The sequence below is a fragment of the Pteronotus mesoamericanus genome, unplaced genomic scaffold, assembly GCF_021234165.1.
Source record: "Pteronotus mesoamericanus isolate MK-2021 breed Mesoamerican mustached bat unplaced genomic scaffold, CSHL_Meso_final scaffold_636, whole genome shotgun sequence".
NCBI classification, from domain to species: Eukaryota; Metazoa; Chordata; class Mammalia; order Chiroptera; family Mormoopidae; genus Pteronotus; species Pteronotus mesoamericanus.
In genome coordinates this window covers 2059747-2074054 of record NW_026555324.1, presented here as the reverse complement: position 1 = coordinate 2074054, position 14308 = coordinate 2059747, and the positions used below count along the sequence as shown (strand labels likewise).

At 49.9% G+C, this 14308-nt stretch overlaps 1 protein-coding gene across 1 annotated transcript in view; it reads left to right on the top strand.

Moving 5' to 3' along the window:
* Positions 1–9170: 9170 nt before the first annotated feature.
* The window catches only part of OLFM2 (olfactomedin 2), a 46023-nt gene continuing 40885 nt past the window's right edge, over positions 9171–14308 (top strand). The window contains exon 1 of the mRNA XM_054562246.1: positions 9171–9305. Coding sequence (XP_054418221.1) covers positions 9171–9305 — 135 coding nt within the window. The remainder of the gene's footprint in view (positions 9306–14308) is intronic.

Here is a 14308-nt window from a genome sequence, read left to right as displayed (position 1 = left end):
CAGGAATGAGACAGGGTTAGATTTGTGTGCAAGCCAGATCCTCTGGCTATAACATGGAAGACAGACTGGAGTGGGAAGAGTAAAGGCGTGAAGACAGAGTTATTTCAGGAGCTGACAGGGCCTGAGGCAGATTGGTGGCAGCCAGAGGCACGGCAAGACGAATGGTTGGGGGTGGGGGGCGGAGGGAGGGCACTTCTCCCCGTCTGATGTCTGAGGTCCTTAACAAGGCCTCCCGTCTCCTTCCCGCCTCCTCCTGGAATTCTGAACCAGGCGGGAAAGTGGAGATGACAGGAGACTGCGCTGAGAGGAGAGAAAAACCAGCCCTTCCAAGGGGGAAAAAAAGGAGATATATTTCAGCACCATTTTCCAAAATTGCTGTAACCAAGAAAAAAAACTAAAACTAGCCACAGGCGAAAGGCTCACAGCATTTGTATTCTGAGGGACCCAGAGCTGGGCATGTGTGGACATGGATTCCTGCCCTTCTTATGTGGGGATGAAACACTACGGGGGCCGAGGTGACCCAGCTGACAGAGGCCACTGGGCTTATTGGAAAGGGCACTTAGTTTTGCTTGGTTTATGTTTTCTAGATTTTTCTACAGGAAAGCCCTATTATTTTTAACCTGCTGCCATCAAACAGAGACCAAACCCATGTTTTATGCTTGATACCTTAATTCATATTTTTGAGTAAATTTTCTTCTTGACATAAAACCTAGCTCAGAGACATGCACAGATCGGAAAGGTGCAGCTTCGTGTATGGTCTTGAAGTGACATAGTGTTACCAGCACCAGGTTAAGAAGCAGAACTGTGCAAAAATCCAGAGGCCCCCTCAGGCTCCTTCCAGGGCCGCCCTCCCACCCCAGGAGTAACCGCTGACCTGACACGTCTCACCACATACTGGTTTGACCCGCGTTTTAACTTAATGAAGTCATTAAGTATGCAGCTTTTGGTGTCCAGTTTCTGTTGCTCAGCATACTGTTTGTAAGATTCCTCCCTGTTGTTGTTTTGTGATAGACTACATGTTTCCATCTCTGTCTCGTGTCCCGTGGTGTGACTGTACCATGACGTAGCTGGTCCACCCTTTCTGTGCACTTGGATTGGCGAAGTTAGGCCGACACAAACAGTGCTGCTCTAGACACTCTGATGCATCTGTAGTGAGTGTCTGGGTATATACATTGAGTGGATTCTCTCTATTCACGGGAGTTATGTTCTATAAAGACCCTGCAGACACTGAATGAGCTAGCAAATGCTGAATCATTGCAGGCTAAATTCCTGCAAGCCTCTGGTCATAGCATATTTGTGGCCCAAACCATAGCAGCCTTGTTTTATGTGTTTCCATTTAAAAACACCTTATTTAATATATATTATTGGTCCTTTAGCATCGAACTCAGAGCCAAGGCAGTATAACTTGTACCTGGATGAAATTTATTGATCAGACGTATTTCCTCCTGAAGACACTAGACAGCACTTCAGCATTATGTGTGGGAGCCACTTAAAATAGAGAAATCGCCAATAAAAAACATGAAAATGTGAACAATTTGGCACTAAATAGACTGAAAAGGACACGTTTACAGTTCAGAGAACTGAAACCAGAAGGCAGAGTGTGGCTGTGTTGGACCTGTGCTGGGAACCTGGGTGTGGGGGACCAACATTTTTGCCACTCTGTGCATGTCCACGAATGACCACAAAAGCCCTGTGACTGTTGATTTGGGGGTTAAAAATAAACGGTAGTGAGCAGGTGAGCTTGCCAACATGGGATCTGCAAATAACGAGGCTCAACTGTTTATACCTAAGAGTAGAACTGCCGGCTCATGGAGGGCGTGGATGTTCTGAGCTTCAGGCGATCCTGCCGAACGGTCTTCCAAAATTCTGACGGCTCTTCAGAGAGTTCACCACTTCACTCTTTCACCAGGACTGTCTGAGTTCCAGTTGTTCCACAGCGTCCCCAACACCTGTTGTCTTTTTCTTTTCTTTGACCATATCCTCAGGATTTTATTGTTACATAATAAAACAAAATATGTAGCTTAGAATTGGATCACTTGGCCCTTTCTCTTCTTTTCTCCTGCCAGTTCAAAGTGCTTATGTTTCTTAATAACCAACATCCTCTTAGATCTGCAGCCGGGCTTAGCATGTCTGCCCACCACACTCTGCTTCCTGTCCTAACAGCTCTTCCCTGCACACACACAGCATCCTTGCCCTTCTTGTACTGCGCTACTTCGTGGGACTGACGCTTGCTCCACCTCTTACAGAAAGTCCAGGAAGTTTTAGGAACGTTCACCATGTTCGTGAGAGAGCTATTGGCTAGGTCGGAAACGGAAGTATGTGGTGTTGGCTTTTTCATTTAAGACATTCCGGTGGGTGTGTAGTGATATCACATTACAGGTTTAATTTTTTTTTTAATCCTCACTTGAAGATGTATTTATTGCTTTTAGAGAAAGGGGAAGGGGAAGAGAAAGAGAAAGAGAAAAATATAGATGTGAAAGAGAAACATTGATCGTTTGCCTCTTGCATGTGCCTGGACCAGGTATCAAACCTTAAACCTAGGTGTGTGTACTGACCAGGAGTCAAACCTGCAAACTTTTGGTGCACGGGACGATGCTCCAACCAACTGAGCTACCTGGCCAGGGCATGGGCTTAATGTACATTTCCTGATGACTAATAGTGCTAGCTACCTTTTTACATGTTTACTTATTAAAAAGATTTTATTTATTTTCAGAGAGGGGGGAAGGGAAGGAGAAAGAGAGGAAATCATTGATGTGTGCGAAAGAAAATCAGTTGGTTGTCCCTTGCATGCCCCTAAGTGGGGACCCAGCCCACACGCAGGTCCACAGGCATGTGCCCTGTTTTGCCCTGACTTGGGAATGGTACCAATGACCTTTTGGTTCACAAGCCAGTGTGCAATCTACTGAACCACACCAGCCAGGGCTTCGTGTGTTTTTTTCTTTTCTTTTCTTTTTTTAAAGATTTTATGTATTTATTTTTAGAGAGGGGAAAGAAGGGAGAGGGAAAGAAACATCAATGTGTGGTTGTATTTCGCACGCCCCCTGCTGGGGACCTGACCTGCAACCCAGGCATGTGCCCTACACTGGGAATTGAACCTGCAACCCTTTGGTTCGCAGGCGGGTGCTCAATCCACTGAGCCACACCAGCCAGGGTAGAGCTTCATGTGTTTATTGACCAATCAGTTATTTCCATTTGTGAAATGTCTGTTCAAGTCTTTTGCACATTTCTCAGTTAGGCTGTCCGCCTTGTTCTTATTGGTTTGCAGGAATATCTCATCTATCTGTCTATGTATATTTTATATAAATATAAAATCAGGATATGAGTTCTTTATTGGACATGATTGCATGTCCAGTCCTCTTACTCTGTGGCTTGTCTTTTCATTCTTGTCATGGCATCTTTGACCAATGAAATTTTTAATGTAGTTTGAATAAATTTTTCCCTTCAGGGTTAGTACTTGTCACTGTCCAGTTTTAGTGATCTTTGCTAACCCCTGAGTAATGAAGATATCCTTCTATATTTTCTTCTAAAAGCTTTATTGTTTGCCGTTCACCTTTAGAATGTACGATTTCTGAATGGGTCTGATTGGCCCAGCACCATGTGGCCTGTCTGTCTAGGAGAGAATCCTGGGGGCCCATGAGAAAGTTTGGTAGCATCTCTGTGCCTCTATTTCCTCATTTTAAAAATGAGGATTATAGGAATTTTAATCCTATGTACTTCATAGTGGTATGCTGAGGGTTGAGTTATTACATCACCGCAAGCGATGCCTAGTATGTGATAAGTATTTAATAAACCTTAGCAATTTTTGTTATTGTTTCTGACAGTTATGAACTTTTTCCTCCTGGGAATTTTTTTGGGAAAAAAAAACACATTACTTTCCATGGCTCCCAGCCTTAGTGCATTCAGGCTGCTATAACAGAATACCACACACTGGGTGGTTTCTAAACAACACAGATTTATACCTCACAGTTCTGGAGGCTCGGAAGTCCAGGATGAAGGTGCTCGCAGACATGGTGCCTGGTGAGTGCCTGCTTGACAGTGTTCATAAATAGATAGTGTCTGCTTGCTGTGTCCTCACATGGTGGGAGGGGTGAGAGAGCTCTCGGGGGGGGGGGGGGGGTCTGTTTTATAAGGGCAGTAATCCCATTCATGAGGGCTCCACCTTCATGATCTAATCATCTCTCAAACACCCCGTCTCCTGATACAATACCATCACCTTGGTGGTTAGGGCTTCAATATACAGATTTGAGAGAGCACAGACATTCGATTTCTAGCGCTCCCGAGCACCATGCTCAGAGTGATGACGGTGATGAAGGGGAGACCCTCTCTGGAAATATTTCTGCATCAAGATCAGCCGGCATCAGTACTGGCTTGGATGGAGGAGTGGGAAGAGAGAACAGGGGGTTAATGGGAGCAAGATCTGTAGCAAGAACTGTGGGCGCACCTGGGCCATGTTCCCTGGGAAGCAAGGCATGTAGGGTGCAAAATTTAAGGAAGAACTGATTCTCCTGTCAGTGCAAACCAGGGCGCCTCAGGGAAAAGGGCTTGCAGGGAAAGTTTAAGAATGTTCCCCTCGTTTAACGGTTTTATTTAAGTGTAATTTACATACCATAAAATCCACTTGCGTAAGTGTGAAGTTCAAGGGCTTTTAGTAAGTTTACAGGGTTGTGCAAACATCAGCCCACTCTAGTTTTAGGGCATTTCTATCAGCCCACACTATAGGGCCCCTCTCGCCCATTTGCAGTCCATCCTTACTCCAACCTGAAATGATGAAATTGCCTAACATTAGTGATGGTCTTGATTCTTTCACTTCGCCACTTTTTAAAAAAAGTCCTCATTTTAGGATATATTTTATTGATTTGAGAGAGAGAGGTAGGAAGGGAGGAGAAAGAGAGAGAGAGACATCGAAACTTTGCCTCCTCTACGCATCCCAACCTGTGATTGAACCCATGAGTTAAGCATGTGCCCTGACCAGGGATCAAACCCACAACCTTTTGATGCATGGGACAACACTCCAACCAACTGAGCCACTCATCCAGGGCTGGTCAAATATTTTTGAGGCTTCTCCATGTGGTAGCATGTGTCAGTAGTTCGTTTCTTTGTATTGCTGAATGGCGTTCCATTATGTGGATGGACCAGAGTTTATCCATTCACCCAGTTGATGGGCATTTGGATCATTTCCTTCATTATGAAAAATGCTGCTATGAATGTTCAAAAATTTCCATGGACATGTTTTTATTTCCTTTGGGTAGATGAAATTGGTGGAGTTGTTGGGTCTTATGGTAAGTTTCTGTTTAACTTTTTTTTTAAAAAAAGATTTTACTCATTTATTTTTAGAGAGAGGGAAAGGGTGGAAAAGGAGAGGGAGAGAAACATCAATGTTTCGTTGCCTCTTACATGGGGACCCGGCCCGCAACCCAGGCATGTGTCCTGACTGGGAATCAAACCTGCAATCCTTTGGTTCACAAGCTGGCACTCAATCCACTGAGTCACACCAGCCAGAGCTCTGAGGAACAATGCTCCAACCAGCTGAGCCACACCAGCCAGGGTGATACTGCCTTTTTGACTGAGGTTGTTCTGGCGGATGCCACATGCTATTAGTTCTGTGAAATACATAAGTGGAGATGACCAAGAAGCAGATGGGCGTAGGGATCTGAGTTCCAGGGGGAGATCCGGGCTGCAGATACACTTTTGGGAGCCCTCAGCTGTAGGTTCATTTAGTCAGTCAATCAATACTTTCTTGGGCACCTACTATGTGCCAAACACTGTCCTAAGTGTTGGGGTTGCAGCTGTGAAGAATACAGACATGTAGGTGCCCTTGTGAAGCTGCAAGTCTAGTGGAGAAGACAGACCATAAGCAAGTAAAATTATGTCACATGCTGTTTAAAAAAAATAGAGCAGTGAGAGAGACAGAGAGTGGTGGGGCTGCTGTTTACAGATGCGATGGCCAGGGAAAGTCTGTAATGACCATATTACTCAGAGTCCAGTCAGGGAAACAAACTATCCCAGGGTTTCAAAGAGAGAGAATTTAACACAGAAAACTGGTTGAGCGTGAGATGGAAGAGGTAAGAAGCCAAACTGATGGAATGATCAGGGAATCCAGCAATAAGCCATAGTACAAAGCTGTTAGAGGGACATGAAAAAGCGTGGTGTAGGGAGAAAGGGGCTTTTGCGTGGACGCTGGCACCATGGAAGGGGTATAACCATGATGCCAGAACACACCCCCACCCCAAGCAGAAAGACAGGAGAGAAATACCCCAGCTTCTTCCTTCCCACTCTCCAATCTCCCTCCAGTGCCTCCCGTTGGATGAGTCTAACAGGAAGCCAATGTGCAAGGGAACCTGGGAAGTGTAGTTTTCTGGAGAATGGCAGAGCATGTCTCTTACCCATACATGAGAAAAGAGATACTAATGAAGTAAATTGAACAAACCATATGTGTATCTGTGGTAATAATGTTCTGGGTAAAGGACAGCAAGTTCAAAGGTCCTGAGGCCAGATGGAACCCAAACCCTGAGGTGGGTGTGATGGTCTAGGCTAAGAGTACAGAGAGAGAGGGGCTGGGGATCTACAGCAAAAGCCTGGGCGATACAACTGTTTAGGGAGAAGGCAGGAGACCATGACGGTGCCGCTAGAGAAGTAGGGGCAGAATTAGAAAATATTAAGGCGTTTGAAATCAAGGGACAAATGACTTTCAAGAAGGAGGGAATGATCCATGAAGTCTAACCTGTGGGAGTGACTAAATGAAGGCTAGTGTGAGGCTGTGGACTAGCAAATTGGAAGGTCATTGGCCCCTATGGTGAGAGGAGTTTTGGGAAGATGGAGGAGGTGGGAGGTGAAGCAGTAGAGGCAGCAAGGGCAGATGTGAGTATAAACCTCCTTGGAGAAGCTTGGCTGCAAGGAGCTGGGGCAGTTTCCTAAGCACCAATGGTGAACCAGTGAGAGTATCGCTGAGTTCAAGCTCTCTAAGCCAGGAGACCTGGAACTCAGTGGTTTTGGTGTCTAAAATCAGGCACATCTGGCTTCAAATCCTGGGTCCACACTTATCTGCTGGGTCACTTTGAGCTGGTCCCCTCTCCTCTCTGAGCTCAGTTTCCTGCCCTGTACATGGAGAAGTCGCTGTACTTTTCCTGGGAGGTTGCAGTAACTGCTCAGCAAGCACATCTGCATAGTGTTCAGGACTCATAAATGCAAGCTGTAGTACAAATAGGAAGGGACCCGTCTCATTTTTTTAAAGCTCACTATCAGTTGCAAATAATAATAAGGATGCAGCTACTATTTATAAGACACTCCCCATCTCCCACACACCCTGCAAAATGCTTTACAAGCACTGTCTCCCCCCACTCTCCCCAGCTCACTCTGCTCCAGCCATTGTGGCCTCCTCCCTGTTCCTTGAACACTTAGCGCTCCTGACAGGGGTCTTTGCACTTGCTGTTCCCATTGCCTGGAGCTCTTCCCTCACATATCCACCTGGCTCCCTCCCTCACCTTCTGCAGGTCTCTGCTCAGATACCACTCTCCCCAGCCACCTTTTTTAAAGTTTACTCCCTTGTTTATTCCTCTGCCCTGCTGGAATCGCTGTATTTTATTTTACGTTTATTTTCCTATTTCTTGTCTGATTCACCCCACAGAATGCTCAGCCCCACAAAGGCAGGCATTTTGTTTGTTGTTCACCGTGCCTGGGACATAGATGCTCAATATTCCTTTCACTTGATTCTCAGGACACTGGAGTACTTTACACATATTATTAGGTGCATGGTTCTCACAACAATCCACTTGGCAGATGAGGAAACTGAGGCAGAGAGAAGTCATTGCGGGAGGTCACACAGGGGCAGAACCCACCTCTCGGTGTTGCTAAGCTCAGAAAAAAGGACAGTTCAAGACCCCACACCCCCATGTTAAGGGCTGCTCCTCAGGCGAGCCCTGCAAAAGCCTGAGTCATCGCCGCCTCCAGACGGCGGCGGCGGCGGCGGCGGCGGCGCAAGGCGATGCGGGAACGCCAGGAGGGGGCGTGAGTGCAGGGAAAACAGAGGAAATTAAACCCGCCGGGCGCTCCTCCCGGCAGCCTCGCCGCCCTCGCCGCCCCCGCCATCCCCGCCACCTCGGCCCCGGCTGGTGCGTGGGTGGGAGGTGCAGGGGCTCTGCGCCCTCTGCTCCCCGAGGGGGTGGGACCTGGAGCTCTGGGGCATAGAGGAAGGTCGCAAGTGTCAGTTACCCGCCCCCACCCCAAGTTCAAGTTGTGAGTGGAGAGCCGCCTGGGACTTGTCTGCAAAAGGCTAGCTCCTGTCTCCGCCGCACTGGGTCATCATGTCGCCCCTGGGTGCACTGGGGAATCCTCCTGCTGACCTAGTGACCCCCATTACCGCGTCTTTACCCAAATCGCCGCGTCTACTGGCTTCGGACCCGCCACTCTGGGCTTCCCTCGTTCCGAAACGACCCAGCGGTCCCCAAAGTGGTTCTGGTCCCAGGAAAGCCCCTTCCCCAAGGAAAAGGAGACTCGGCTGCTGGATTCACAGGAGCGCCCCAGAGTGTCGCCCCCCATAGACCCCCATACCTGTCCTCCGGGTGTTAGAGAGCCGGGGTCAGTGTCCCAACAGGAGATGGGTGGGGATTTGTGACTCTGTTCCTCTGCGAGCTTTGGGTGGTGGAGGTGGGCCGAGCGCCTAGGGTTCTGCCGCTGAAGGTAGCCTGGGAGCACTGCTGGCCGGGGTGGGGGGAGACCCCTCTGGGAGAGGGGCGGGAACACCGCTGGGGGCGGGGCTGGGGATATAGCGTCGGTGGGGCTGGGGCCCGTGGGGATGGTGGAGTGATACCTCTCGGAATGGGTCGGTCTGGGGCAGGGGGGCAGCTTGGCCTGGGGAGGGGGGTGGGGCAGTCTGGGCGCCCCCTCGGCCCCCCCTTTCGGGCTCGGGGCCTGAGTCGTGACGTCACAGCGGCTGGAAGTGCCCGGCGCGGAGGCGCGGGAGGGGGCGGGAGTCGAGCCGGCGCTTTATAAGCGGAGCCCGCCCGGCGCGCGGAGCCGCAGCCCGCGTCCCCGAGCCCCCCGGCCGGCCGGCCCTGGACCCCAGCTCGCGCTCGCGCCCCCGGGGCGGCTGGGCGGCCAGGGACGGAGCGGCAGGCGGCGGGCGGGAGAAGGGACGCGCGGCAGGCGGCCGCGGGGCATGAGGCGGGGGCGCGATGTCGGTGCCGCTGCTCAAGATCGGGGCCGTGCTGAGCACCATGGCCATGGTCACCAACTGGATGTCGCAGACGCTGCCCTCGCTCGTGGGGCTCAACGGCACAGTGTCCCGTGCCGGCGCCTCCGAGAAAATCGTGAGTGGCCGCCGCGCGGGGGGCGCTCCCGGGGGGCGTGGTGCCCGTGCAGCCGTCGCCGCCGCAGCCCCCGGGGACCCCCGTCCCCCAGTTTCCCTGCCCGGGAACGCTCTTCCGGGGCTGGGGGCTAAGCGCACTAGCGGAGGGGCCTCGGGACCCTCAGCTACCTCCGCGCCGTTCATTATTGTTATTGTTATTATTATTTCTTCTTATTAGTGAACAGTGTCCGAGTGGCAGTAGTGCACCAGGCTCGCTCCGGCCGGGGGTGGAGGGGCGCGGGGCCGGGTGAGCGGGGCAGAGCCGGAGGTGAGATCCCGCCCCTGTGTGAGGGACCCTGCCTCTGAATGGGGCAGCCTCGGGATCTCCGAGTGCCTCCACCTTCAGGAGCTCTTCCTGTTAGTGTCGGTGTCGCTGAGGAGTCCTGTGTCTGTCTGTCTCTCGGCCTGTTTTCCCTCTGGTGCGCTGCTCTATTTCTGTCTCCCCGTCTCCGTCTCTCTCTGTTGCGCTGTCTCTGACTTTGTATCTCTTCTTTGCCTGCCTCTCTTTTTCTCTCTCCTATCCCCCCACCCCCGGAATCTCTCTCTTCATCACCGGCCTCACAACGTGCTGAATCTGAATATTGATTCCCTTAACTTGCCCCCCGTAGGATGCGGAAGGGTTCCAGTGTGGGGCAGGGGCCTGCGCTGCCCCCAGAAGCTCCAGTATTGCCCCCTCCCCCATGCTGTCCTATCCTCTATCACCTTCATCCTCAGGCTTTCCTGCCACGGAGCTTGAGGGGAGGGAAGGGAACCCAATCGGGGTAACTAATGGTGGTCCCGGTGTCCTGGGGAGAGGGGCGGAGGCGTCCTCCACTGCAAACTTCCCTCAGTCTCCGCCAGATATGCCCCTCCCACCCCTTCCCCTCTTCAATCTGTTTGCGCCAGTCCTCCCCATAGGTGGAGCTGGGATGCGTGGGCTCCCTCTCCTGCTTGATTTCCCCCAACTTCGCCAGCAACCCTGTTTAGCCTCAAAGGCTACCACGCTGCTTCTTTCTCTCCTGCCATGAGAGGAAAGGGGTCTTTGCTCCCGAGAGTGTCAGGCAAGTGGAGAGGGGGGTGCCGTGCACTGTGCCCAGGCTTTGCCCAGCCCCTGGGGGGAAGTTGCACGGGGTTTGGCACAAGTGAGGGATTTCAGTCCAAACTCTCAAGACTTGAAGCCAACGAGTGAATCAGTGCTTTTCTGTGTGCCTCAGAGTCTGTCCTGATGTGTCTGTCTATGCGTGAGTTTTGGTGTGTCTGTGGGGGTGTGTGTGAATGGGGCGTGTGAGAAAGTTTATGTTCTTTCCAGCACAGAGGCCTAAGTGTATCTTCGTGTGTGTAGGGTGAATCCCAGGATGAGTGTGACTGTGTCCCAGAGTGAGCGTGTCTGGATGAAAATGCATCTAAATGTGTATCTGCAGCCGTATGCCCCTGAGGGTGGATGGATTTGTACGTGTTAACATGATTGCATGTGCACATATGAGTTTGTATACATGAGTCTGAGATGGCCTTCTTGCTGTTACCTTTGGAGGGGCAAGAAAGATGTTTCATGAAATTAGAAGCCATATTCCCCTCCCCTACCATGTAAGGAATGCGATTTTGTGTAAATGTGTGCATGTGTTATGTGCAGCATATGGTGTGTAAATGAGAACATATGCTCTGTCAGGAGAATGTGTACGTAAGTGTGTGACAGTGTGTCTCTGAGTTATGATTTTGTGTGTACATATGTGTCTGCAAATATGTACAAATGCATGTGTGTTGTGTGTGCCTATAAGTGTGGAGTTGTACATCTTTAGAAGAATGCATACACGCGCGAGTGTGTATCTATTAATAATGTATGTCTACCTTATATGCATGTGGTGGGTTCCTGGTTGTACCATGTATTTTCTGTAAGTATGAGTGTGGACCCAAACAGACCTGCTCTCCACTCAGGCCACCCATATTTAATAGTGCCTTGATGAATGCTTCCAAGAAATTGCCTGCTGCCAGCTAGTAGTTCTCAGATCTCTAGTAGTCCCCGCCCCATCCCCGAGTCTCACTAAGCCTTGCCAGAGGGCCCTTGGCGTGAGGGACTCAGTTTGGGATGGGGGGGTGGGATGTGACACGAGGGTGCTCGAGAAGAGTCTTGGGAATGTCTGGTAGACCTCGGTGGAATCCAGACATGCCCCCAACTTGCTCTGTGATTTGCTCTTGACTCTGGGCCACTGATGTCACCACTTTGAGCTGCAGTTTCTTCATGTATAAAATGGCTATGATGATTCCTATCTCGTAGAACTGTCGTGGGTAACAGATCTACTGCCCAGCTCCTCATCCATCCATCCTTCCTTCCACCCATTCATCCATCTCTTTATCTTTGCATCCATCTCTCTATCTATCCATCTCTCCATCCATCCACCCACCCACCCATTCATTTATCTCTTTTATCCTTCCATTCATCTCTCCATCTACCTCCATCCATCTTTCCATTGATTATCCATCATTTGTCTCTCCATCTATCCTTCTGTGCATCCATCCTTCCATCCATCTATCTCTATCCGTGCATCCACCTATCCCTCCATTCAATCGTTATCCATCATATGGCCATTTCTTCATCTATCCTCTATTTATTCACCCTTCCATCCGCCCATCTCTCTATCCATCCTCCCATCCATCTTGTTTAGTCAACAGGCTTATTGAGTGCCTCCTTTATGTCAAGCATGTGTATGCTTGAAAGCCCCAGCTCAGTGCCTGCCATAGAAGATTCTTAGTCAGTACTGGGACTCGTGAGTCCAAACATCTGGGCTTGAATTCTGGCCCTGAAATTTACTAGCAGTATGTCCTTAAGGGAAGTTATTTCATCGCTTTAAGCTCCAATACCCTCATTAGTCAAGGAGAGTTCGGAGTCCCCGGGAGACCATACCTGAGGATGGGTTATGTTTTGCTTACTACTGAACTCTAAGGCTTGATGCATAGTAGGCCTGCAATAAATACTGGCCAAGTAGCTGAACCAACAATCATATATTCATAAGGATTCATGGATTCCACCTTCAAATGGTAACAAATGGTTGGATAGATATCGGTCGGCGATTTTCAGCCTTTTTCATCTTATGACACACACAAACTATTAAAATTCTGCGGCATACCAAAAATATACACTTTTTGCTGATCTGACAAAAAAAAAAGGCTATGTTTTTATTCATTCACACCAGATGGCTATTGTTGTGTTGGCTGTTGTCATGCTATTTCACAGTCGAAGGGAAGAGAGATCAGTGCCCCTGACTAAATAGTCAGGTATTGCATGTTTTAAACATTCTCGTGGCGCACCGTTTGAAAATCCCTGATATAAGTGCTCAGTAAGGAGGAATTACTTTGTTTCCATTGTAGCCAAGCACATGGTACGCCTGGAATAAATATCTGTCAAGTGTCTAAATCAATGATCCACCTTTCTGAAGACTGGGAGGGAAAGTGGGGATGGCTAGGCACACAGGAGATGCTCAGTCGGGAGGAGTGGTAAGAAGGGGAAGGGCACGGCATGGGTTAGCTGACGGACTCAGGGACCCAGGCAGTGAGAACTCCCAGTCCTAAAGCAGACGGTTGGATGCAGGTATTTGGCTTAATAAAGAAACCTCAGTTGTGAGGTGTGGGGGCTGGTGAGCTCAGACCCTGTGGCCGTTCGTGTCTGGCTGTCCCTCCCTGATCTGATGCCGAGGAGCAGCTTAGCTTTCTAAGAGATGGTGTTACAGAACATCTCTGGAGAGGAACGGGGAGGAAGCTGCCATTGCCACCGTCTTTGGCCAACTCCCAGCCATAAACCACCCTTGCGGGATGGGAGCCTTCGGCGCAATGGCTCCTCACCTGGGGGTCATCAATCCAGAACCAGCCTAAGAGTTGTCAGCCTCGTTGCCAGTGGCTGGCGTCAGTGTGGGGCCTGAAGTGAGTTACCTGCATCTTAGATGTTATGTCCTTGCCCATTTCCCTTACCCTTAAGGGCTGGAGGGAAGAAAGAGGAGATAGAGGAGGGTGTTCTGTCTGGGAAAGACCCTCTTCCTCATGAGTGGGATGGGGAGGGGCCGAGCAGCTATCACAAAAATGTTCTTTGAGGACTTTCCTGTGAAGAACCAAAGTGCAGGATCCATGCCTTTTCTCGACAGTCTTGAGGGGAAAGGCCTCCAAGAGTCGGCGCGAGTATCCGAGTATCCGTCCAGAGGGGCCGAGTTACACTGCGGTAACAAGCAGCCGCACGCCTCAGTGATTGATTACTCTCTCGCACTGGGCCCCCACTGCTGGCTGAAGGGCTCTGTCCATGGTGGTCACTCAGGGGCCCAAGGGGATGGGGGTTCTGCGGTGACATAACCACTGAGACAAGAAGAGGAAGACACAGCAAATGCGCACCAGCTCCTAAAGCCTTGCCCCTGGGGTGACACGTTACATGTGCTCACGTTTCATTGGTCAGTGCAAGTCACATGGCATGCCTACGCTCAAAGAGGGTAAGAAGTGTGGTCCTACCACGACCTGGATGGAGAGGAAGGGCCAAGTGTTTGTGAACAACCCTTAATGCCTCCCTGCTCTACCGATTCCCTCCTTCTCTTAACCTAAGTGACAAGATTTCTCTTAGACGGTGTCTCCATTCAACAAACATGTATTGAGTACCTACCAAGTGTCAGGTGCTCTTCTAGGTTTCAAAGATACAACAGTGAACAAAATAGACATCATCGTCCTCGTGGAACTGACATTCTAGGGCAGGGATGGGAGAAATAAATAAGTACATAGAAAAATCTACACTATTTCTGGTGATGATATATGTGCTATGAAGAAGCATAGAGCAGTATAAAGGGAGTGGAGAGTGATGAGGGGGACTTTTAGGTTGAGTGGCCTCTCTGAGGAGGTGACGTTCGAGCAGAGATCTGAAGGAAGTGAGAGAGGGTTCATATCTAGAAGGAAAGAATTACAAGTAGAGGGACCAGCAAGTGCAAAGGCCCTGAGGTGAGACTATGCCTGGGATGCTGG